At 42.3% G+C, this 27,846-nt stretch overlaps 1 protein-coding gene across 1 annotated transcript in view; it reads right to left on the bottom strand.

The window, feature by feature from the left end:
* The window catches only part of LOC126335960 (uncharacterized), a 1,093,560-nt gene that overhangs the window by 105,199 nt on the left and 960,515 nt on the right, over window positions 1–27,846 (bottom strand). Inside the window, exons 25-26 of the mRNA XM_049999436.1 lie at window positions 21,502–21,632; window positions 7,457–7,558 (exon numbers count right to left, since the gene is read on the bottom strand). Of these exons, the coding sequence (XP_049855393.1) occupies window positions 7,457–7,558; window positions 21,502–21,632 (233 nt within the window). The remainder of the gene's footprint in view (window positions 1–7,456; window positions 7,559–21,501; window positions 21,633–27,846) is intronic.

Below are 27,846 nucleotides of genomic sequence, written 5' to 3'. Positions count from 1 at the left end.
GTTTTTTTTTTAATGGGACCCCCATTTTTTTATTACATATTCGTGTAGTACGTAAAGAAATAAATGTTTTAGTTGGACCAGCTTTTAGCTTTGTGATAGATGGCGCTGTAATAGTCACAAACATATGGCTCACAATTTTTGACGAACAGTTGGTAACAAGTAGGTTTTTAAATTAAAATACAGAACGAAGATACGTTTGAATATTTTATTTCGGTTGTTCCAAAGTGATACAAGTACCTTTGTGAACTTATCATTTCTGAGAACGCATCCTGTTACAGCGTGTTTACCTGTAAATACCACATTAATGCAATAAATGCCCAAAAAGATGTTCGTCAACCTCAATGCATTTGGCAACACGTGTAACGACATTCCTCTCAACAGCGAGTAGTTCGCCTTCCGTAATGTTCGCACATGCATTGACAATGCGATGACGCATGTTGTCAGGCGTTGTCGGTGCATCACGATAGCAAATATCCTTCAACTTTCCCCACAGAAAGAAATCCGGGGACGTCAGATCCGGTGAACGTGCGGGCCATGGTATGGTGCTTCGACTACCAATCCACCTGTCATGAAATAAGCTATTCAATAGCGCTTCAACGGCACTCGAGCTATGTGCCGGACATTCCTCATGTTGGAAGTATATCGCCATTCTGTCATGTAGTGAAACATCTTCTAGTAACAACGGTAGAACATTTCGTAGCAAATCAGCATACATTGCACCATTTAGATTGCCATCGATGAAATGGGGGCCAATTATCCTTCTTCCCATAATGCCACACCATACAATAACTCGCCAAGGTTGCTGATGTTACACTTGTCGTAGCCATCGTGGATTTTTCGTTGCCCAATAGCGCATATTATGCCGGTTACGTTACCGCTGTTGGTGAATGATGCTTCGTCGCTAAACAGAACGCGTGCAAAAAATCTGTCATCGTCCCGTAATTTCTCTTGTGCCCAGTGGCAGAACTGTACACGACTTTCAAAGTCGTCGCCAAGCAATTCCTGGCGCATAGAAATATGGTACGCGTGCAATCGATGTGGATGTAGCAGTCTCAATACCGAAGAGATTCCCGATTCTCGCGCAATTTGTCTGCTACTGATGTGCGGATTAGCCGCGACAGCAGCTAAAACATCTACTTGGGCATCATCATTTGTTGCAGGTCGTGGTTGACGTTTCACATGTGGCTGAAATAACCTTAAATAACGTACACATCCGGCGAACGGTCTGGTCACTTGGACGATGTCGTCCGGGATACCGAGCAGCATACATAGCACATGCCCGTTGGGCCTTCTGATGACAATAGCCATACATCAACACAATATCGACGTTTTCCGCAATTGGTAAACGGTACATTTTAACGCGGGTATCGTATCACGAAGCAAATACCGTCCGCACTGGCGGAATGTTAAGTGATACCACGTACTGATACGTTTGTGACTATTACGGCGCCATCTATTACAAAGCGAAAAAAGTGGTCCAACTAAAACATTCATATTTATTTACGTACCTCACGAATGTGTAATAAAAAATGGGGGTTGCTACTTAAAAACACGCAGTTGATATCCGTTTGACCAATGGCAGCGCCATCTAGCGGGCCGATCATTGCGCAATCTGGTTTCCTTCTTCAAGCTAGACAAGTTTCGTTCTTTGTAGTTTTTTCGTTTGATGCTTATTTCGTGAGATATTTGGCCCGTTCACTATCAATGGACCACCCTGTATAATGATTAAAATAATAAATTTGTATTTTTTTTAACGTTAAACCATTTTTATCACCAATATTTTGCAAAAGCTCGGTAATTAAGGTGTTATGTTTACAATGAAAACTACACAATCCTGTCACATTAATGTGAACGCATGTCAGAAGCCTGAATAAGCAACTTTTACAGTGCGGACAGCTGTGTGACATAGAGGAGTGTCAGGGGGTTTCTGGAAGGTACAGACAGAGTCGTGGAGCCATGCCGACTCCATCGTCGTGGCCAGCTGCGCTAGGTTTCTCGGATGGCGTCACGTGGCACGTACATCTCGATCGAGGTCGTCCCCCAGATCCTCGGTTGGGCTTAAATCCGAGGACATCGGTTGTGATGGGACTACAGTAAACTCACCCCAGTGTTTATCGAGCCACGCGCGTACACTGCTGTATCAGACGTTTCAGTGTCCTGATGGCAGTGCAGAAGAAAAACGAAGGGGTAGGGGTGGGCACGGTACCCAAGGCTACAAGCACTCCTGTGTTGATCCACTGTTCCTTCCAGAATTACGAAATCACTCAGGGGAAATTACAAAAACATTCCTCAGTCAGTAATACTTCCTCTTTCGGCCTAGACCCTTCCCACGATTCTACATCTACATCCATACTCCGCAAGCCACCTGACAGTATGTGGCGGAGGGTACCCTGAGTACCTCTATCGGTTCTCCCAACTATTCCAGTCTCGTGTTGTTCGTGGAAAGAAAGATCGTCGGTATGCTTCTGTGTGGGCTCCAATCTCTCTGAATTTATCCTCATGGTCTCTTCGCGAGGTATACGTAGGAGGGTGCAATATACTGCTAGACTCTTCGGTGAAGGTATGTTCTCGAGACTTCAACAAAAGCCCGTACCAAGATACTGAGCGTCTGTCGTGCAGAGTCTTCCACTGGAGTTTATCTATCATCTCCGTAACGCTTTCGCGATTACTAAATGATCCTGTAACGAAGCGCGCTGCTCTCCGTTGGATCCTCTCTATCTCTTCTATCAACCCTATCTGGTACGGATCCCACACTGATGAGCAGTATTCAAGAAGTGGGCAAACAAGCGTACTGTAACCTACTTCCTTTGTTTTCGGATTGCATTTGCTTAGGATTCTTCCAATGAATCTGAGTCTAGCGTGTGCTTTCCCGACGATTAACTTTATATGATCATTCCATTTTAAATCACTCCTAATGCGTACTCCCAGATAATTTATGGAATTAACTGCTTGCAGTTGATGACCTGCTATTTTGTAGCTAAATGATAAAGGATCTATCTTTCTATGTATTCGCAGCACATTACACTTGTCTACATTGGGATTCAGTTCCCATTCCCTGCACCATGCGTCAATTTGCTGCAGATCCTCCTGCATGTCAGTACAATTTTCCATTGTTAAAACCTCTCGATATACCACAGCATCATCCGCAAAAAGCCTCAGTGAAGTTCCGATGTCATCCACAAGGTCATTTATGTATATTGTGAATAGCAACGGTCCTACGACACTTCCCTGCGGCACAGCTGAAATCACTCTTACTTCGGACATGCTGCGTCCTGTTATCTAGGAACTCTTTAATCCAATCACACAATTGGTCTGATAGTCCATATGCTCTTACTTTGTTCACTAAACGACTGTGGGGAACTGTATCGAAAGCCTAGCGGAAGTCAAGAAACACGGCATCTAGCTGGGAACCCGTGTCTATGGCCCTCTGAGTCTCGTGGATCAACAGTGCCAGCTGGGTTTCACACAACCGTCTTTTTCGAAACCCGTGCTGATTCCTACAAAGTAGATTTCTAATCTCCAGAAAAGTCATTATACTCGAACATAATACGTGTTACAATATTCTATAGTTGATCGGCGTTAGAGACATAGGGCTATAGTTCTGCACATCTGTTCGACGTCCCTTCTTGAAAACGTGGATGATCTGTGCCCTTTTCCAATCCATTGGAACGCTACGCTCTTCTAGAGACCTACGGTACATCGTTGCAAGAAGGAGGGCGAGTTCCTTTTCGTACTCTGTGCAAAATCTAACTGGTATTCCATCAGGTCCAGCGGCCTTTCCTTGTTGCAGGGTGTGTGCCATATGTCGGATGGAGCATAAAACTTGATTCATCTGAAAATACCACATTTCGCCATTCAGTGGACGTTTAGTTGCGGTACTGGCGTGCAAATTCCAGCCTTCGTCACCGATGAACAGATGTCAAGATGACTACACTGTTACCGCTCCTGCTGCAGAGACCAATACGCAGCAACGTTCGTGAATGGTCGTGGCGGAGACAGTGTTGGTAACGCTTTGGTTCTCTGGGCGGACAGCTGCTGAATAGCTGCACGTCTGTTCGCCCGTACACGTCTCCGCAGCCATCATTCACCCCTGTCATCTATGGTTCGTGGTAAACCACAATTGTTTCAGTGTCATTTTGAATAGTGCCATTTTGTCATGTACGGTATACTTTAACCACAGCGGCACGCAAGCGGTGTAAAAAAGTAGCCATTTCGGAAATGCTTCCTCCTTTGGCACAAAAGCCTATACTCATGTTGTTCTGACGTCACATAATTTTCTCTGTTTGTTCGTTACAACAATGATTGCACTGTTTTCCGCGCCCTCCGCACACGATTTATGTGCCGTGCACTGCACGTACTGCCACCTGCTACCTCTGAGTGGCAGTTCCACGTTGACGTCTAACATAGACGGTAGTCACATTAATGTGACTGGACAGTACAGATTTTTGTGTGGAATGTAATTAGAAATAAGAAGACATGAATTTTTTCGTGTAAATGACTGTTAGACACGAGTTAATTAGGATTCGCTTGATGAATTTTATATTTAAATCAGTAGATAATCAAATTAAACGCGGATAAATACCATGGGTGAAAGAAGAGCACTTGGATCTAGAAAAATGCGGGATCACGGCAGAAGGAATTGTGAACAGATAGATCTTTAGGAAAAAGTTTCGGAGGTGAAGGATTTCTTCTAGGACAAAACGAGGAAGAACAGAGAATTCTCGGCGGAAGAGCGGTCACCAGTGAGCCAATGGATGAAGGAGTACTGGCGAAAGGGGAACGAAGAGAACTTTAGAAAGTGAGGGAAGTTGTGTAAACGAAGTCCATAGATGGCTGTAACGAAAATAAATAATGACGGGAACGAGATTCTAATAAGCAATTACTAGCATTGAGGGCTATTGATTTTTTTCCACCTTCACGTATTCACGGAAATGCTTGTAGGACATACAGATACCTTTAAAAATCAGCATCAGCCAGGAATCGAACCCAGGACCCTAACGGGGCAGGCGAGCATTCTACCACAGAGCCACACTATCCGTAGAAAATAAGCGATATTTCATAAGGTATTAAAAATATTCGGAAAACTTCAAAGTCGATTTCCTCGAGAATTTGAGAGTTTCATTTAACTTCTTTGACTGATATTTAAGTTCTGAGGATGAAATACCATAAATATTAAAAATTACAAAAATCCGATTGCTGTGCGGCATCCTTGTCGGATATTTTTCTGCGTCGCCACCGTTCAAATTTGAAACTACTGTGTTCTATGGCCTTCTGCATACTCAGTTGGCGCCAAGTTGTTGAAACAGTCACTAACGTCCTCTTTCAGTTTGCCATCATCTCCACATTGCTTTCCTCCTTAAAAACCATTCAGGTTGCGAAAAATGTGTTAATCACTCATGGAGAAGTACCGTCTATAGCGCGGTTGTAGAAAAGCTTCACACTTAAAATGCAGAATGAAATCCTTTGTCAGTGAAGCAGAAAGCGGCCGAGCGTCATCGTGAACAAGCACAATGCTTGTGCACAACAATCCACACAGCTCGTTTACGGTCTTCTCTCTAGGCAAAACACTGTCATACACTTTTTGGTGCTTGTAATTCGTTTGATTTTTTGTTTTGTGCTACTGGGGATTGTGGGTAATGTCATTGCACAGCCTAATATTTTGTTTCTGGACTTTTCTGCAAATCCAGATGTCGTCACTATAAAGATGTGGTTCAAAACTCCTCGCCATCCTCGTCGTGCCGGGCGAGAAAATTAAGTGCAGCTACAATTCACTGTTTTTTGTGATTATGTATCAAAAATTGAGGGACCCATCTGGCATACACTTTTCTATAGCCCAAATCACCACTAGCAATTTTATAAAGATCTGATCTTGAAATTTTGAAAAATCACAAGCTCCGTTGATCGATAGTGAAATGACTATTGCAACTATCCGACTACAGGGTATAGACAAAATGATTGAAACACGCACCAAATGCTTGTGTATCGTGTATTTAAATGGGGACATAGAAACGGCAAGGGCTTCGCCCCGCTTTAGGCCTCAGTGGTCCACAACCCCACAACAGGCCACAGCAGTCCACCCACCCCACCGACGCCCCACACCGAACCCAGGGTTATTGTGCAGTTCGTCCCCCCTCCCCCCCTCCCGCCATGGCTGGATCACTGGATGAAATTTATATTAATTGCATCATATAAAAGTAACTTGGGATTACAAGGCGCAAGGAGTGTAAAATTAGTTTTCAGAATAAATGTCACAAGTTTAGTTTTATGATAAGACATTTATTTTTATGGAACGATGTGTATGACTGTGAGATGAAATTACTTTGAATTTATTACGTGTCTTCATTTTAAGTGAGAGTTCTGTTATAGGGAGTGATAATTATTCTGTGACTGAGTTCTTTACCCTCTGAAGTCATTATGTGGGACTTATACGTGTGTAATATGTAAAATGCACATTTAGGGCTCCAAGAAAACTTTAAATTATTATCCATTGCGGTTTCGTGTTAGGCCCCTCTTGGTGCTCAGTTGACGGGAGCCAGGACAATAAGAACAATATTATCTGTGATCTTTCGCTCTCGGGAAAGAGAGATCTAATAGGTAAACAAAATCACTAAAACCCATTAAATAAGAGAATTTCCAGACTATTCTGTTGCATTTTTTCCTCAATCCTTGATTTGCGTTCGTTGCTCCCGACAGAAAGGTGGGCAGATCATTCGTCATTCATATGTGTGCCATTTAAATTCATGCAACATTCAACATGTTTCCATTAATATCGGTTATCTGTATGTAAATTTCAATGAGGCGGACATTCTTCGTATTCAGGAACTGTATTATAATACGAACTTGACACTCGCAGGACTGTTAATTTTGTCGCACATTGTAAAATCGCACAGTAAACAGTAAACGACCGTTCCTTTCAGTATTAGCTTTACCTGGCGCCAGCGGCTAGAAGGTCTGTGAAGCAACGGCGTGGGTGGGGGGCAAAAGTTCATTACATTTAGAACGACCCTGGTATTAATCGAACAGTTCAAGGGTGTACACCTGTTTACACTGTCCAGTGTGCACAACATTTCAGCGACCAGTCGTATTGACATGCAACACCCAGTGTGTCGCTGGTGTTCTTGGCAGTGATCTTATATGGTGCGCACAGTTTGTCCAGCATGTTTTCCCACAGTGACACAGACTTTGGTACACCCTGGCCATCCGTAAACCCAGATTAGTATGGGAAATAAAAACACTATTTTGCAGGCGTAATGGTCTAAAATTCTCTTGAAATCCGTATTTATCCATTTCGAGAACACTGGAAGCTGTTTCGAACGCCAGGTAACCTGTTTGGCGTTTCCATATTTTTGCCACCACCCATTATTTTCCAACCACTGGCAGGCAATGTGTGTGGATGTACTGTATTTATAAATGATAGGAAGTCCCAACATTAGGACGGGTAGTTTAAGCCACTTACCTTTGTCCTGCGACCTGGATTCCGGTTTCTGCCACACGTGCACCTCTTCAGTTTCGCCAATGTAGATCCACGTTGCTTTCTTGTACGTTTCCGCATACACACCTGAACAGATAATCAAAGCAATATATGCTCTGTCTCTTCCGCTGTAGGCCAGAAATCGCTGTACTCACTGCCGCAAGAGATACTCTAATACAAGGTTATCCAAAAGAGCCTCCAGGATTTCAGAAGTACGTGCGAAAACTCTACGACACACAGAAAACAGACATACGTTAGTGCACAGAATATATCTGCAGGTTTTTAACTTACATTACAGTTGCTCAATACGGGCGCCATCTGTGACGTGACAAATGTCAAAATTCATTGAAGTCGATGTCACAAATTGCCCTGAAATGGGCGGTAGTTCCCAGCCTTGGAAATCTGTTCAGCTGGCGGCGCAAACTAATTCAGTGCGACAATACGTAGTGGATGGTTTGCCTAAATTCTCTTGACATACCTGCCCACTAATGGAACTAGGCAACGGCACGTATTACGAAACGAACTTGGAGAGGTGCCTTATCCAGTAGTACGCTATCTGATTAAAAAGTACCGCGACACTTTTTAGTCGATATTAATATTGCGTATATGTATCCATCTTTATGACGGCTTCAACTCCTTTCATTGTCTGAATGTCTGCGGAGGAATGGCAGCCCATTTTCCCTTAACAACTGAAACCAGAATGGATAATGATATTGGAAGCTGGAATCTGGAGTGAACAGCCCATTCTGCCTTAAGAACCGAAACAAGAGTAGGTAGGAGGCTGAAATCTGGAGCGGAGTCAAATTTCTGACTCATTCCAAACTGGTCCAATTGGATTTAAATCGGAACTCTGAGCAAGCTAGACTACTTCCGGAATGCTATTGTTCACGAATCATGGCCTCACAAATGCTACTTTATGACAGGGCGCATTGTCATGCTGATAAAGACAATCATCATCTCGTAATTGTTCCCCTTCTGAACAAGGTACATTGGTGTAAAATGTGATCATGTCATACCTCATTTAGCCTTTTCTTAAACGCTATAAGAGGACCACATACTAAAAACTGGCTCTGAGCACTATGGGACTTAACATCTGTGGTCATCAGTCCCCTAGAACTTAGAACTACTTAAACCTAACTAACCTAAGGACATCACACACAGCCATGCCCAAGGCAGGATTCGAACCTGCGACCGTAGCAGTCACGCGGTTCCGGACTGAGAGCCCTAACCGCGAGACCACCGCGGCCGACCACACACTAACAACGGAAAACAATGCTATACTGTAACACCGTCTTCTCCGTACTACACTGATGGAACTACGCATGATTTCAGGCAACGTCGCCAAACTCATGCCCTTCCGTTGGGTTTCCAGAAGGTATGAAGTGATTTTTCACTCAAAATTAATCGTTTCCTGTCATGCAGTGACCAATGGCGTCGCTCTTTACACGATCCCAAGTGACGTTTAGCACTGACCACAAAATGTGTGTCTCATAAGGAGCTGCTCGATCACTGTCCCCCACTCTTTTGAACTCCGTACGCACAGTCACTGAGCTTCCTGGACTGCTGGAAGCATTCTGTAACTCATGAATGATTCCTTCCGCTGGACTCTGCGATATTTTACTACCACCCTCTGCAGGACTCGACAGTCTCGTCCGTAGGTACATACGGTCTGTCTGACCTTCGTTTAGTTGTGGTTAATACCTTCGTGTTTCCACTTCACAACCACATCATCAACGGTCGACTTGTGCAGCTCTAAAATGGTCGAAATGTCCCTGGTATATTTGGTACTTACGTCACATCCAATGACTAGTCCATGTTCGAAGTGACTGAGCTCTCCTGATTGTTTGGTTGGTTTAAAGGCGGGAGAAGGGACCAAACTACGAGGTCATCGGTCCCTTGTTCCTACTAAAACAATGCCGCAAGTGTGAGAGTAAAACGAACGAAACATAAAACAAAACTGATAGAAAGGAAGAGCACCAAGACCGAAGGGAAGGCAACGAACACTAAAAGGAACAAAAGAGGACAAGAAAACAACAGAGGGACGCTTGAAACAGAAGAGAGTAAAACATGAAAGCAGATTACAGTGGCTGGCCAACCACGAGGATAAAAAGGGAAAGCCAGCCACTATGCAATACATTAAAGCCTCCACCCTAAAAGCACTAGGGTGGAGGACACAGAGGGACAAACGACATGCTGTAAAACCTACATAGAAGTATAAAACCCACTCTCACTGATAAAATGTTAAACTAAAGCTGCTGTGGGGGAATTGTCGCCCAACACCGAAGGCAGGGTCTGGGAAAGTTAAAAGTCTGCCGCAGAGCGGCTAAAAGTGGGCAGTCCAGCAAGAGGTGGTTACCATGCGTCAGCCACGTAAGGCCAATGCAGAGCCGGCAGAGGACAACTGATTCCCTGCGAGAGGCCTGCATGGAAGACTTCCACACATTCATATTGTTCTTAATAACACGTAGTTTGTTGTACGAGCTGTTATGCCAGTCCGTCTCCCAAAGCGGGAAAACCCTGCGGTGTAAGACACAACGCAGGTCAGCCTCGGAGATGCCTATCTCCAGAAGCGGTTTCCGCGTCGCCTGTTTGGCCATCCTGTCGGCAAGTTTGTTGACGGGGATTCTGACATGTCCTGGGGTCAACACAAACACCACGGAACGGCGGGACTGTTCCAGGGTATAGATGGGCTCCTGAATGGACGCTACCAGAGGGTGAGCTCTCCTGATCGACATATTCTGCTGTTACTACGCCTCTATTGGCAACACAATACTATGTTGTTCCAGGGTATAGATGGGCTCCTGAATGGACGCTACCAGAGGGTGAGCTCTCCTGATCGACATATTCTGCTGTTACTACGCCTCTATTGGCAACACAATACTATGTGCCTTGTTTTATACCGGCTGGCTCATTTATCGTGATATCTAGTGCTCAGTTCCTCGTTACATAGGTGTGTCCGGATATTTTTTATCGCATAGTATCTGTGTGGCTTTTCTGTGTGTCTTGTCGTCTTCTGAAATCCCGGAGGGACTTAAGAATAATTCTGCATAAAGCAGATATTTTACAGTGCTCTTACTGATACAACTTCCAAACAAAAAAAAAAAAAAGATTTCACTGTTTTCCTAGATGTCGTTAAAAACATAGAAAAAGTACTAAGCTGCATAAGCACTTATCATAGTCACCCGCAGATACAAATACGAGCTATGGACTCAGAAAGAAACGGGAGATGGCATGAATAAACTGTTTACACTAGGATCTTGCTCAGGAATACGATGTGGAATTCTTGCTTAGTTCCCATTGCTCATTACCTGACTGTCAAGTGTTTGGACTTTGACGTCGGGATGAAGTGAGACATAACTGATATATGAAAAAGTGAAAGAAAAACAGCCCTCGGTCACTATTTATAACAAATTAACGTGGTTTCGACACTGCTAGGTGTGCCTTCTACCGATTTTAAAACAAAGAATGGTCGATTCTATCACGTGGTCATAGAATAATGAATAAAAACTTATGATAGGGTATAAGTACGGAATCATCGTAAAAGACAGACAGTACTTAAATGTCATTTATAAAATAATAACTATGCCAAAAGGGCATTAGTCACAAAGATATTTAAGATAAAGAAAACTATGATGGCGAGCCACTAAGGACTGGAGTCCGTTTTGCAACCTGCACCACGCAAGTAACGAGCAGCCCTTAGTAGCTCGCCGTCACAGTTTTCTTTATCTTAAATACCTTTGTGACTAATGCCCTTTTGGCATATTTATTATTTTATAAATGACATATAAGTACTGCCAGTGTTTTACGATGATTCCATACTTATACCCTATTATACGTCTTTAGTAATTACTCTGTGACATGTTATAGAATATAGACCATTCTTTGTTTTAAATTCCGAAGAAGACACTCCTAGCAGTGTCGAAACCAGGTTAATTTGTTATAGATAGTGACCGAGGGCTGTTTTTCTTTCAATTGTAACTATTTACGGTCTCTGAACATGCAGCCATGTACAAAATTCTGTGATATTCAACCTCCCTAACAGCGACATCTCGCCTACCGTTACTCCTGTAGGACCATTGAAATAACTGTGAATGGCAGAAAATCGACATGGCTTTTGAAGGACCTTGCTGAACTGGACTCGGGTTAATTTAATAGTATGGCGCGAGTGGACGTAGGTCAGCGTCAGAGAGTGTTTACTTTCTATGCAAGTGCTATCTATGGCGTTACATGGAAAGCAATACCAGTGCAGGCAGGCCAGGCAGCGATCTCCCCATGACCTGCTAAGGTCCTAAAATTAGTATCTCTAATTTAACACAATAACGCCCAGGTAATACTAGGAACAGGGAAGTTGGTTGAAACCGCATGCGAACAGCAAAGATTTTCTAATGAGGAGAACACGGCAAGCGCCATAATCCGTTTTCCCAGGAATTTCGCTCAGTGTGAGAAGAGTCAAAATAGACGCTCACGTGTCTCGGCTTATCTGCATTTACTCGACTGTTTCTGAGGTAACGATAACAACGGTCGAAGCTTTCGACGTAATGTAGATGCCTTTTACCGCGCATTAATCTCAGCTGAAATGGTCGCACAGTGGCTAGTGCCGTGGGCTCTCAGTTTTGAGCTCCGTGGTCGTAACTCGCTTATTGTTTTTATTTATTAATTTTTTTTCATTTATCTACTCAAGTCCTTAGAAGGTTACTACACGAATGTTTCTTATCAAGTTATGGGATACAAGGGCGTTATATTAAAGTTAAAGCAATTACAGCCCTCGGTCACAAAAGTTCTTTTGACCTGGTTTCGACACTCCTATGCGTGCATTCATTAGAAAATTAATCAGTCAATTGGCCTGTCTTACTTGAGAAAGGCGTAAAGTACAATGTCATGCCCAAGTTGGCAGACAAAAATGTTATGTAAAAGATGCTTGTCGACCTAAAAACTGGTGTTGATTATAAAAAAACTAGATAATTCATGTCAAACTAGAATTGCTTTTGACGTAGCTAACATTCTCAGTAAAAACACAGCCAGTGTTCAAAATGTTATGCATAACGATAGAAAGTTGGTTAAATCCATTAATAATAAACTTAAAGAAGTTGATGCTTTAATACCTAAGTCTGACAAAGGTTGCACTTTAGTTACTGCCTGCAATTCTGAATATATTTCTAAAAGATTAGATTTTTTAACGAAAATAATATTTTAGAACTGCATGAGGATCTGACTCCGGAATTACAAAAAGAAGTCAGGTCAGCTATCAATGGCGCAAAATTTTTAATCAAACCTTTTCAGAAGAAAATTATTATCAACATGAACCCTCAGCCCCCAAAACTTCCTCCTCATTTCAAAATTCACTAACCTAACCATCCAATACGCCCGATTTTTAATAGTATGAATAGTGCGTACCATGATTTAGAGAAATGTATGCATGAATCTCTGAAAAAATCATTCTTCTTGGAGAAAATTATTCCATACCCAACAGTCACGCCTTAGTCCATAAAATAAAAGATTTAGAATATAATCCAAATACCAAGTTGTTTTCACTAGACATCAGAAATCTTAACACTAACGTTCCCGTACAAGGAACTCTTAGGATCGTAGAAAAAATTTACATCATTTCAAAAAAGAACTTCCAGATGAATAATTAACTGACTTTAGGAATCTAATAACAGTCGTAGTCAAATACAACTATTTTGAATTTCTTGAACAATTGTATCACCAATCCGACGGTCTCGCCGTGGGAAATTCGTTAGCTAGTATCCTTGCTGATATTTTCATTAACTCTCCAGAAGAAAAGTTTTTCAACTGTTTCTCAGCTACAACACTAGGCATTCTCTCCTATTTCACACTTGTTGATGATATTTTGGTCATCTACAAAGGAGCTACCGATGGCATTGACTGTATTTTCAATTTCTCTAATAAACTTCATGAGAAAATATTCTGCACCAGCGATCTCGAAACCGAGGCCTGTCAGTTAAAGTTTCTTGACTTTACGCTTACAGTAGAAGAAAATAAAATCTCATTCAATGTTTTCCGTAAAGAAACATATACTGATCAAATCGTACCTGCGTCTTCCATGCTCCCAGAATCTCATAAAAATGCTTTCTTTCACTCTGCTATTCATAGAGCTACTTCTATTCCCCTCTCTAAAGAAAAATTCAATGACGAAATTAATTTAATCAAAACGATAGCAGTTTATAATGAATATGAACCTGGCAAAGTGGATGAAATCCTTAAAAAGAAAACTGTTAAAAGAGTTACTACACTCGACACTTCTATTATTGACTATAACCCAAAAAAAGTTTTTCTATTCCTTTCTGGGGGCCCATCTCCTACCAGACACAACGCCTTTTTCGTAAAAAATGCAACTGTAATGTTGCATTTTTCTACCAATAACAATTTGAAAAAAAAACTTAACTCATAATTTAAAATCGACTCGTTCCCCTTTGGAAAACTCTGGCGTCTATAAGATTTTCTGCGACACCTGCTCTTCTTATTACAGAGGACAAACAGGACGTGCCCTTACAACCAGATACAAAGAACAACTTTGAAGAAAAAATGGCACTACCACACAGGATTCGTCTTTTGCCGACCACATTTTGATTACAGGGCACGTGCCTAATGATGTTCACGATATTAACGTTTTGCACACCGGGAAGAAAGGGGATAGATTAGGTATTTTCGAAGAATTAGAAATCTTTAAACATCTTTCTCGAAATGATAGCCTCATTCTTAATAAGCAGCTGCAATTACGTAATAAAAACTTCTAAAATGGTATAAAGGCGTTACTTGATTTTTGATGTCGGGTTCCCTCTTGTAGTTACCGGACTGTTTTTTCTAAGTCGACATATAAATTTTCGTTTATTAAACGGTTTATATTGGCTGCATTTCATGTTATATTGTTTTCCTACAGGCTTTGTCATTCAGCCTTCTTTGTAATTTTATAATGGCAGTTTCATCCTTTAAAATGCACTTCTAAGCTCTTATGTAGACAAAATGTTACCTTGTCTGTTGCTGTTAAAAAATATTGCCTTTTACTTCATGTACTAAATAATGTTCATCATAATATTCGTCTGTCTTTATTTGAATGTTAAGTAGCCAATTTATATATGCGGCTACTAGGTGGTGCTCTTGGTGCAATGTTCACCTGTCCGCAGTTGTTAAAGCGGGCATCTCAGTCTGATGCTGCTACCTGTAACTCGACATATGCGAGCAGCCCATAGTGGCTTGCTTTTTATGCAATCTACTTAAAAATTTTGTGACTAAAGCTTTATCGCTTGATATTTATTTTATTCTTGACATCTAAGTACTGTTTCTTTTTGTACTTTTAGGCAGTTTTCAGTCTTAAAACTGTACTTCTAAGCTTTTACGTAGACAAAAAGTTACTATATCTGCTGCTGTCAAATAAAACATTGCCTGTTAATTCATTAATAAATAATGCTCATCTTAACATTCGTCTGTTTATATTTTAAATGTTAAGTAGTCTACTTATATTTGCGGGTACTAGATGACACTCTTGGTGTAATGTTCACCTGCCCGCAATTGCTAATGCGGGCGCCTCAGTCTGTTGCTACCTGTGGCCTGACGCATGTAAGCAGCCAATAGTGGCTTGCCTACCATGCTTTTATTTTTTTAAAATTTTGCAACGAAAGCTTTATCGCTTGATATTTATTTTTATACTTTACATGCAAGTACTGTTTCTTTCTTGTGCTGTTAGTCATTACTTACACTTTTATAAAAAACTTTTCCCGTACTCTTCGTACTTACGTTGTAGGCCAATTTGAATGTTTAATTTTCTGATTAAGGCACTCATAGAAGTGTCGAAACCAGGTCAAAAGACTTTATTTTTGCGACAGAGGGCTGTAATTGCTTTAACTTTAATTTGTAAACGGTCGCTGATCACGCAGCCATGTTTAAAAGTTTAAGGCGTTATATTAATTATAAAATTACAACTCAGGTTTCACAATAAGTGTCATATATTTATTATGTAATGTAAGTGTGTATGGTATTTTCAAGTGTTACAATTTTTTAAAATCTCATATTCTTATATTTCATTCTTATATCAGTACTTAATTGATCACATAACTGATGAGGAGGTATTGAATAGAATTGGGGAGAAGAGGAGCTTGTGGCACAACTTGACTAGAAGAAGGGATCGGTTGGTAGGACATGTTCTGAGATATCGAGGGATCACCAATTCAGTATTGGAGGGCAGCGTGGAGGGTAAAAATCGTAGAGGGAGACCAAGAGATGAATACACTAAACAGATTCAGAAGGATGTAGGCTGCAGTAGGTACTGGGAGATGAAGAAGCTTGCACAGGATAGGGTAGCATGGAGAGCTGCATCAAACCAGTCTCAGGACTGAAGACCACAACAACAACATGTTAATTCTTGTCTTTTATTCTTATGTTTATTCTTGAGGAAGAGTTGGTGCAGTCTCTTGGATGATACTGATAGTAGAAGCATTCGAAACAGAGAAATTCTGAACACCATGAGCTTCGCGCAGGTTTGCCACAGCGACATTTCTTCGTACGAATCTCACTCAGGAAAGAAACGCCGTTAACGTTGTTGAAGATTTCCCACGCGTTGGCAATAAATTCGCGGCAAACCACGCATAACGGATCATTTTTCCGAAAACTTGCGCTTGCAATTGACTATGAATCAAGGTACATTACAAGAATTTTACCGAAAATAATTTCAAAGAATTTTTTATTATTTTTTTGTTTTTAATTCATTCGTCAGAAATTCAATTGTTAGACGAGGAAGGACAATATTATTTCAGTATACACTGGGAAACAACGTCTAGTAATCTTTTATGGACATGGGTAGGATAATGAAAAACAAAAATAAAAGTAATAGTCAGGTTTCGAACACGGGTCGCCGGAAGTGATGCTAGGCACTGTGCCACCGCTTCGGTTGAATTGTTTGTTCGGTAAGAGGATATAAAGTACCTCGAAAACTTTGATAGCCGTTTTCGCAGAAACGGTAGAATATTCACGAATAAACCAAGAAACGTGATCACTTATCCCTGACACCTCTACCACTGAGCGAACTTCCTGGGAAATAGAGTTATGGCATTTGATATTTTCACCTCGTAAGTTCAGACTGGAATATTTAGCGTAAAGACAGGTTAGAAGGCAGTAAAGAATTCTGTGATATCTAATGAGATTATCTCAGATTTCGAATGTGAGTTAATGTGGCTGAAGTTAAGCACCAAATGTGGGTCAAAAATAGCGATCGAATGGTTTTATAGAGTGCTTTCGTCAGGAGCTGTAGTGATAGAACTGAGAAAACAAAAAGAGGTTCACAAGTGAGTTTGCGATCACGCTTTTGTAATAGCGGCGAGACTTCATCTTGACAGTACAGAATGAAAGAGTTATGCGATCAGAACTGGTTCCAGAGAAGGGGATTCCCGTTACATTACTCTGAATGTCCTGTTGGAAAATTACCTCCAGATGATGGAGAGCCAATTCGTTAAGGTAGCACCATAGACCTCCTAGCGACAGACCCCAGCACTATTCGAACCAGGCAACGTATAGCAATGTATCAGCGATCATAAGGCTGTGGTAGTGTCAATGGCTACGGTTGTTAAAAGGACCGTTAAGAAAGGTAGAAGAATATTTTTGCTTAGCAAGAGTGACAGGATACAAATATTCGAATAGTTAACATCGAAAATGCAGGGTTGAGGACAAAGATGTGGAGCATCAATAGAAAACTTTCATTGTTCCTTAGACAAGTATATTACGGGCACGGTTTGAAGCAATTGGAAACAAATAGCGCGGTTTAATAGCCGTGTTAGACAATTGTTATGTAAATAAGAGCTTCATCACAGATGTAAGAGAAGTTAAAACCTACCTGACAAACAAAAGCTGAACGAAGCGAAATTGAGCGAAAGGTAAGCAATGAGACAAACGTTCAATGACTTTGAAAGAAAAATTTTCCCAACCGAACTGACTAGAAACTCGAAGTGGTTTTGGTCGTACGTAGGATCAGCAATCGGTTCGAAAGCATCTACTCAGTCAGTCAGTGACCACACTGGTGCGAAAGATGACTGAGGGAAGGGCAAAATATTGAATTGGAATTTCTTAAATTGTTTCATCGCTCTACTTATCACATCCCGTATTGATAGAACTGGGGAAAAAGTACACGCCTGCCCATGGATTTCTGCTCATAGACTCTGGAGGCATAAAGGGCGTTTGAATACCACCGGAAATGTCAGGGAATAAGGAGTCCCAATTATGACTCCCACGCCAGCTAGCGCATCTAGATCGCTCATGTGTAAGTGTACGTTTATGGTGAACGTGCGATGAACGAGAACAGCGTCGAACAGAGCAACGATTAAAGTGAAGTGTGGTCCTTAGTTTTTATGAGCCATTCATGATGGTGCTTTCATAACAGCTTTGAGTGGACTACTGAGCAGTGAGGTTCTTTTGCCTTTTGAATGAAAGCCAAGGTTTACAACGTAAACTTTTTCGTTTATTTCGTGCTGATAAATCTAACGATGCACGATTAACAAACGTTGCGCCTTTAAATATACCGCGTAACTATAAATAACGAGAAATTGGAAAATAATTGCTTGTATTTAACTGAATTCCCATTTTTTCCAGGTATTTCGAGCCATTTACGAAAATCTTAAGAGATGTAACTATAGCTGAACGGGAAGACACGTAAAACTAACAAAAATGAGAATTGTAAACGTCGATGATTTTGAAAAGTCATGGTTAGGAACAACAACATGTATGATTTTTCTTACTGCTTAGGAATGGTAGGTGGTAAACGCATTTGCATTATTTGCCCTGCCCATTCTGGCTCTAGGCCTGTGTTTAAAAACTACGAAGATAGTGTTTTATTAGTTAAACCAGTCAGGTTGCTTTCAGAGTATACTGATGCAGTACCTTAGAAAAAACACGTACAACCGCTCACTCTACGGAAGATGCCTACATAATGATTGGAAAGTTGCACAAGTCACGCCCAGGACAGGAAGTAGACATAATCCGCTGATTACAGAACCATATCACTAAAGTCGATTTGCAGTAGGATTTATGAACATATACCGTGTTTGAACATTATAAATTACCTCGAAAGAAAAAATGATTTATTGCCCAATAGTCAGCATGGATTCAGAAAATGTAGTTCTCCTCAAACGCAACTAGTTCTTTATTCTCATTAAGTAATGAGTGCTATCGACAGGTGATATCAAATTGAATCCATATTTTTAGATTTCCGGAGGGCACATGACAAGTGACTTCTAATCAAATTGCGAGCTTATGGAGCTGTGCTACTCGATTCGTGATTACTTCTCAAGAAGGTCACAGTTCGTCGTAATTGACGGACAGTCATCGAGAAAATAGAAGTAATATCTGGCGTTTCACAAGGAAGTGTTATAGGCCCTCTGCTGTTCCTGATCTACATAAACAACATAGGAGACAATCTGAGTGGCCCTCTTTAATTGTTAGCAGATGATGCTGTCATTATGGTCTTTCAAAGCCGTCAGATAATCAAAACTAGCTGAAAACTCATTTAGATAAGATATGTTTATGGCGCTAAAAGTGGCAATTGACTCTAAACAAATGAAAGTGTGAAGTCATCCTCATGAGCACTAAAAGAAACTCGCTAAAACTTCGGTTACACGATAAATCACACAATCGAAAGGCTATAAATTCAACTAAATACTTACGGAATATAGATACGAACAACGTAAATTGAAACAGTCACACAGATAATGTTGTGGGGAAAGTGTTGTTGTTGTTGCGGTCTTCAGTCCTGAGACTGGTTTGATGCAGCTCTCCATGCTACTCTATCCTGTGCAAGCTTCTTCATCTCCCAGTACCTACAGCAACCTACATCCTTCTGAATCCGCTTAGTGTACTCATCTCTCGGTCTCCCTCTACGATTTTTACCCTCCACACTGCCCTCCAATGCTAAATTTGTGATCCCTTGATGCCTCAAAACATGTCCTACCAACCGATCCCTTCTTCTAGTCAAGTTGTGCCACAAACTTCTCTTCTCCCCAATCCTATTCAATACCTCCTCATTAGTTACGTGATCTATCCACCTTATCTTCAGTATTCTTCTGTAGCACCACATTTCGAAAGCTTCTATTCTCTTCTTGTCCAAACTAGTTATCGTCCATGTTTCACTTCCATACATGGCTACACTCCAAACAAATATCTTCAGAAATGACTTCCTGACACTTAAATCTATATTCGATGTTAACAAATTTCTCTTCTTCAGAAACGCTTTCCTTGCCATTGCCAGTCTACATTTTATATCCTCTCTACTTCGACCATCATCAGTTATTTTACTTCCTAAATAGCAAAACTCCTTTACTACTTTAAGTGTCTCATTTCCTAATCTAATTCCCTCAGCATCACCCGATTTGATTGGACTACATTCCATTATCCTCGTTTTGCTTTTGTTGATGTTCATCTTATATCCTCCTTTCAAGACACTGTCCATTCCGTTCAACTGCTCTTCCAAGTCCTTTGCCGTCTCTGACAGAATTACGATGTCATCGGCGAACCTCAAAGTTTTTACTTCGTCTCCATGAATTTTAATACCTACTCCAAATTTTTCTTTTGTTTCCTTTACTGCTTGCTCAATATACAGATTGAATAACATCGGGGAGAGGCTACAACCCTGTCTCACTCCTTTCCCAACCACTGCTTCCCTTTCATGCCCCTCGACTCTTATGACTGCCATCTGGTTTCTGTACAAATTGTAAATAGCCTTTCGCTCCCTGTATTTTACCCCGGCCACCTTTAGAATTTGAAAAAGAGTATTCCAGTCAACATTGTCAAAAGCTTTGTCTAAGTCTACAAATGCTAGAAACGTAGGTTTGCCCTTCCTTAAACTAGCTTCTAAGATAAGTCGTAGGGTCAGTATTGCCTCACGTGTTGCAACATTTCTACGGAATCCAAACTGATCTTCCCCGAGGTCGGATTCTACTAGTTTTTCCATTCGTCTGTAAAGAATTCGCGTTAGTATTTTGCAGCTGTGACTTATTAAACTGATAGTTCGGTAATTTTCACATCTGTCAGCACCTGCTTTCTTTGGGATTGGAATTATTATATTCTTCTTGAAGTCTGAGGGTATTTCGCCTGTCTCATACATCTTGCTCACCAGCTGGTAGAGTTTTGTCATGACTGGCTCTCCCAAGGCCGTCAGTAGTTCTAATGGAATGTTGTCTACTCCGGGGGCCTTGTTTCGACTCAGGTCTTTCAGTGCTCTGTCAAACTCTGCACGCAGTATCGTATCACCCATTTCGTCTTCATCTACATCCTCTTCCATTTCCATAATATTGTCCTCAAGTACATCACCCTTGTATAAACCTTCTATATACTCCTTCCACCTTTCTGCCTTCCCTTCTTTGCTTAGAACTGGGTTGCCATCTGAGCTCTTGATATTCATACACGTGGTTCTCTTCTCTCCAAAGGTCTCTTTAATTTTCCTGTAGGCAGTATCTATCTTACCCCTAGTGAGATAAGCTTCTACATCCTTACATTTGTCCTAAGCAAAGAAATGGTTCAAATGGCTCTAGGCACTATGGGACTTAACACCTGAGGTCATCAGTCCCCTAGACTTAGAACTACTTAAACCTAACTAACCTAAGGTCATCAGACACACCCATGACCGAGGCAACCGAGGCAGGATTCGAACCTGCGACCGTAGCAGCAGCGTGGTTCCGGACTGAAGCGCCTAGAACCGCTCGGCCACAAAGCCGGCTTAAAGCAAAGACCATGATTAACAGTGCAACAGGCCTACTAAAGAGACTGCTTACACCACTTTTGTCACCCATCTTCTGGAGTATTGCTGTTTGGTATGGGATCCGCATCATATGGGACTGACGGAGGACACCTAAGAAGTTCAAAGAGGGCAGCTCGTTTTGTATGATCGCTAAGTAGAGAAGAGAGCGCCTCGGACAAGATACGTGAAATGGGGTGGCAATCATTAAAACAAAGGCGTTCCTGCTTGTTATCGTTTTCCTGCTGACCAAAGCGCATGCCTGTGCTACTGCTGGCGGGAGCGCCTGCTTAGTTACCCGCGTCCTCGTCGCCCTCGGCCGGCGGCGCTGCGGGCGCTCCGTCGGGCGGCCCCGCGTCCTCTACAGCCGCCGTCGCGTCGCCGGCGCGCAGCGTCTCCATGCTGGCGTCCGTGGAGCGCGCCAGGGGCCTGCAACAGCCGCACCTGTCTGCAGGACTCACCTAAAGCGCACGTCAGGGCACAGCCGCGGCAGCTCTGTCGCGCCACAAATCGCAAGACTAGGTCTGAGACGTCGCCTGAAAGAGACTTTTCCATACATAACCGATGTTTTGACTCATGCTATGTATATGTATACTCAATAGTAAATGGTAGTAAATCGAGGCAGCTAGGAACTCTATTTACATAAAAAAGGTTTACTCCAGCAACAACAAGGATAGCAAATAATGACATGTTACTTCTTGTGCACATTGAAATTAGAGAGTCTAAATATGACTTCATTTAGCGAGTGCGACAATGCAGTATTTGAGATAACTGCGGCACTTTCAGAGTGAGTACGGCTAAAAACTCCGCCAACCACTCCACAGGGTTAGGTTTACCATTCCACACGGTTAGGTTTAACTACAGGGTGGCGCACGAAATGTTGGACCATTTTGTTTTTGAATATAAACTTTATTGTCAATACAATCTGAAACGGACACATACTACAATGAATAGACGTCCATGGAGATTTGTTCTAACTCAGCACATGCTCAATATGTCCACCATTTCGTTCCCTAACTTTCTTCAAACGAACACTGAAGTTAGTGATTACCCTACGACACATGTCTTCCGTAATTTCACTGCAAGCTTGAAGAATAAGTCTTCTGAGCTCTATTAAATCACGTAGACGTTTCGGGCAATTTTTTCCTTTGGGTACTCCCAAAGAAAAAAGTCACATGGATTGAGGTGTGGACTATTGGGGGGCCAATTTTATCCGTCATTGAAGAGACCTGGAAACCCTATTGAAATGATGCGAATGTCGAAATGCTCGTGTAAAAACTCCAACACAGTGTTTGCAGTATGTGGCCTTGCTCCATCTTGCACGAACCACTGCGTGTTGAAGGGCAAGGCAGTAGCAAGAAGCTGTGAAATGAAGCTATTGCCAAGAATACTCAAATAACGCTCGCTGTTCACAGTTTCTTCAAAGAAAAAGGGTCCAATAAGTCCGTGACTGGAAATTTCTGCCCACGCTGTAATCCTCGGAGCATAATGTTGTCGTTCATAAAGCACTTGTGGGCTTTCAGTGGCCCAAAAGCGTACATTTTGTTTGTTAACCACACCGTCTTAATGAAAATGCGCTTCGTCTGAAAACTAAACGTTGAGAGTTTCTTCCCTATCCTCCGCCCACTGAGCAAACACTAGTCTCTGCTGCTTGTGTTCTTCAGGGATCTTCTGTGTACAGGTCATCTTGTATGGGTACATATGGAGATAACTTTTAAGAATGCGTTGAACTGAGCGTCTGGATATTCCCAGTTGCACTGCTGCCTTTCTACACGGTTTCCCGGGATTTTTCTGTACAGCAACTCGTACCCCTTCAATATTTTCCGGCGAAAAAAACAGGCTTAGGCGGAGGTCGCTTCGCTTCCAATACTGTTCCTTCCTGTACAAATTTATCGTACAACCTGTGGATGGTCTTCTTGCAAGGGACCCATCGTGTGTTGGACTGTTGTCAAAAACGCCTCTGAGTCACAACAAGGCTTTTCGTTTTATGAAAAAGTAACACAACTGTCGATCCTTGGTTTGCCGTCAGTCTTCCATTGTCAGCCATTGCTGCTTACTATTCTCCTAGCGGCAGTATCTTGAATTATACGTCATTTCGTAACTCATTTGTTTTTTCAAGTTCTGCTGGTACTGCTGCAGAGATCCCAGCGGGATATCTAATGTGCGTCGTAAATTGTGAAAGAAACAATTTGTAACACATTTCGTGCGCCATAAATCTGTTAAGGCGAATGCTCGAGTACTGCCTAAGACTAGGCAACGACCAGTTATAATGCTCAGCCAGCTAAGCTAATACAGCCCGCTGCGTAGGTGATTGATCAGTGCAGCAGACTACTACACGGGGGATCTGAGTTCGGTCCGCTGTACTTTCAGGAATTTGTCCATGGCTTGAAGATTTGAATGGTGTGCACTAGCCTAGTCCACCTCAGGAGCTACGTGATCGAGTAGTAGCGGCTGCAGGTCTCGTAACCCGACACCGGGGGAAAGAACAGGGTGCTGAACCCACGGCCCTTCATACCGCATCTCGATGACGCCACTGGCTGAACATGACACGGCAATCGGTCGAACCCAGCTGCCCAGTCTGTGGCCACAATGGCGGTGTTTCCAATTTTTCCTTCCGTCTCTAGTCACCCGGACTCAATCATGCCGTTCAACTATAACCAAGCAGTCCTCTTTATGTATTCTTCAGATATATGGGAAGCTGAATGAAGAATTTATACAGTTCTGTTTCATAATTCACCCACATACATGCCACACCCTGCATAACTTGTAGCACTTTGTTGGCTGGGTAAGCAAAGCTTTATTGGATTTTTTTTTACTTTTATGACGTTTCTTTCATTCCACAACATACTATCAGATGGTTAAGAATGTTACTGAAAAATTTTAAGCTGAAACACTGTGATGGAAAATGCTTCGCCTTCCCGATGTTGAATAATATGAAGCTACACTGATTCAGTATTTCAGACAGACAAAGAGGAATGCATAACGAATATAATGGAGACGCGGCAGTATCATTATAGTCATGATGGAAATCATCAGGATGGGTCTGTAATTTACGCTGTAAGTGGAATTTGTGCACTGACAGGTAATAAATGGTGTAAGATTAGAATGTATTGGATGTATACGTCTGTAATAATTATAAACTGGTATTTGCTAATTTTTAATTACGTTTTACTGCTGTTACAATTTGATCTGTTTAAAGTCGTCGTAAAACGATCCGTTGATGAATAAATTATTAAATGGCTAACAAACAACTAAATACGAACACACAGTACGTACATATATTTAATAAGAAATTATGAAAAGCCTTACTGCGGATTAGGAGGCAGAGCCGTGTTAGCACAGTCACGTTTGCCAGGCACCCATGCTGAGAAAGGTCATTTGTCGCTTAAGGCGACTCAGGTGGGTGAGAAAAGACTTTCGGTTTCAAGGACATAGCGCAATGATGGGCTTATTTTCTATAGCAAACTTGATCAGGTATTTTAATAAACATTTATAGGACAAAAAACATACACATCACCGTGGTAGAGAAATGGTCTTCGAGTATTGATCGAAAATGTCCTGGGTTCTGGGTTCGATTCCAACCACTGCTTAAACGTGAATAAAAGTCAGCAGCAATGGCAGTCGATAACTTTTGGTGTAAGGAGTCATCCTCGTTCTACCACGGCCTCTCAAAGAGATCAGAGGAGCGACAGGGGTACAGGTCACTCTCTTGCCCTTGTGGTGGAGAACTATCCTTGAAGGTGGAAGAATTAGCAATGATCAAAGGCGTGGGGATACAGAAGACAATGGGATGCTGCATTAAAGACTAATAATGAATGTCCACAAGATACGTGGCCTGTGATGAAAAAAAGTGTGGTGGTTATCTCTGAATTCATAATTTGCCCCCAACACGGAACTTCGGGAAGAGACTATCAGGGTGGAAGTGACTGTGAGAAAAATATGGGACAACTAAGGAAAGGGTTCATTCTAAGAGCGGCAGTGTGGGATGTCAGAAGTCTGAATGTCGTAGGGACTAAGACAATCTGGAACGGGAAAGGCAAAACCTCAGTCTAGATCTAGTGGGGATCGGTGAGGAGAAATCGAAAGAAGATACTATCTCTGTCAAGACGAATATTTGGTGATAACAACAGCAGCAGAAAAATGATCAAATGAATATGATTCATTATGAACAGGACGTTAACGTAGAGAGTGAACATTTCAGTGGAAGAATTATTTTCATAGAACCTACAGCATCCAAATGCCAGCAACAATAGTTCAGGTACACATGCCAGTGTCGCTAGCAAAAGAAATAAAGTATATGAGGTCATTGAAGAGGTAACTGAGATTGAAAGGCGAGATGAACATTTAATAATACCTAATGCACTGTTACAGGGTCACAAGAGGACCAGGCATACTTAGAACAGGCTTGGAGACATGGGAAGATTCTAGTTGGATTACATCATGCTCAGACAGAGATTCAGCAATAAGATATCGGATTGTACTGCGTACCCAGGACCGGACATAGATTCGGATGGGGATTTAGTAATGGTAAAGGGTAGCGTGAAATAGACATGTCTAAGCTTAAGAGAATATTCAGATCCATGTAGAAAGAAGTGGGCTACTGAACTACTAAAGAATATTGAGACGAGTTTGAAGTTCTCCAAGGTCGTAGGTAATGCGATCATAGGCGTCTGCAAGGGAGGGCAAGAAAGGGCACAACCACCACCCCCCCCCCCTCCCCCACCTCCTCTTACTCGTGAAATGTGGAGTACGGAGAAGATTTCATTCATATGTTGACTGGGTAATGATCAGTTCCCTAGGACAAACATAACATGTCTTGAAAATGACCATGTCATTTATATAAAAATTTACAATTTTAGACTCTTGCCCGAGGAATAGAAAAAAGACAGCAACAACGTAATGAAGGTAATTTAGGACGACAATGGGGAAGTATTACGCGGCAGAGACACTGCTCCTCAATTTGTTCCTACGGAAATAGACGTGTAAATAACTAAATAAATAGTGACCTACTTGAGGTCTCCCTAGGCAACTGTTGTAGCCGCTACTTGATATCCCGGATGCTGGCTCTGGGGCGGAGTTGTCCGAGCTGCTCCCACGCTTGTTCTATCGGTGATAGCTCTAGGGATCTTCCTGGAGTTTCCTGGGAATCACGCAGCCAGTTTTTCGAGACATGTGCCATTTGTGGAGGAGAAATGACCTGGTGAAAACTGGCGACATGTTACTGTCCCATTAGAAGTAACACGAGGACTCAGGATGTCGGAAGGACGACGGTTCAATCCCGCCTCCGGCCATCCTGATTTAGATTTTCCGTGCTTTCCCTAAAAATCGCTCCAAGCAAATGCCGGGATGGTTCCTTTCAAAGGGCACGGCCGACTTCCTTCCCCATCCTTCCCTAATCCGATGAGACCGATGACCTCGCTGTCTGGTCTCCTTCCCCAAAAACAACCCAACTCAGGATGTTTGTGACTTTCCGTTGTGCCGTCAGGCTTCACGTTGACCACTGCCAGCCGTGACTTGAAGTTACACCAGATGACTCCTCCCGTCATGGCGCTGGATTTTAACACCATTGTGCCTCTCCGGAACCCTGGAAGAATGGCATATTTCTTCAGGTCACCGTCGTACTCGTCGATGACGGTCATTCACGGTAGCGCTGAACCGCGGCTGATAGCTAAACTCATTGCGGGGCAACTGGGTTGGGTTGGGTTGTTTGGGGGAGGAGACCAGACAGCGAGGTCATCGGTCTAGTCGGATTAGGGAAGGACGTGGAAGGAAGTCGGCCGTGCCCTTTCATAGGAACCATCCCGGGATTTGCCTGAAGCGATTTAAGGAAATCACGGAAAACCTAAATCAAGTTGGCCAGACGCGGGATTGAACCGTTGTCCTCCCGAATGCGAGTCCAGTGGGCTAGCCATGCGCCACCTCGCTCGGTGCGGGGCAACTTATCAGCATACCACGCTTCCCGGTCACGGTACGATTCTAAACGTAGCCGTTTGTGTTGTTTACGGCAGCCTACGTATGGGGTGGCAATTCCGTAGTCTAGCTCCTGCTAGTAGCAGCATTATGCAGTATTGTGTTGGGTATAATAATGTATGTTGAATAGTCAGATGACGACGCATAGCTAAACATGCTGTTGATTTTAATAATTTGTGTAAGAACAATACAGTTTCTGTTTAAATGATAAGTAATAGACTGGACTGTAATAAATAAGATTACGACCAGTGGTGCGAGAGAACGCAGATTCTCACAGGAATTGCATTACTTGTTCTCGGACAGTGGACGCAAATGTGAAGGAAATTTGATGTTCTTAGTATCGACTGCGGGGATCAATTGACCGGAATCTTGACGATGAATATGCCTGCCGTGACGTTCCTATGCAGTGCAGCATCCGGCCACTGTCATATGAGAACGCCCCGCAACTGTAAATATTGCACGATTCGAACTGCCGGCCAAATGGAGACCCACAGCTAAGCCCCTTTCCAACTCTGTCAGGTGCTGATAACGCTGTTCCACAAGAATATGCGGTATATCCGCGTCCTTCACAGTGCTCTTTTAACATGTGACGCTGTTCGTGTGTATTATATAGAAGGTTTTCACAATTCAGATTACACACTTCTAGAAGTTCTGGAGGTGACTTAATAGATTA

Source organism: Schistocerca gregaria, chromosome 2 (assembly GCF_023897955.1).
Source record: "Schistocerca gregaria isolate iqSchGreg1 chromosome 2, iqSchGreg1.2, whole genome shotgun sequence".
NCBI classification, from domain to species: Eukaryota; Metazoa; Arthropoda; class Insecta; order Orthoptera; family Acrididae; genus Schistocerca; species Schistocerca gregaria.
Note: the sequence above shows the minus strand (reverse complement) of the source record. Positions and strands in the feature narration are given on the sequence as shown.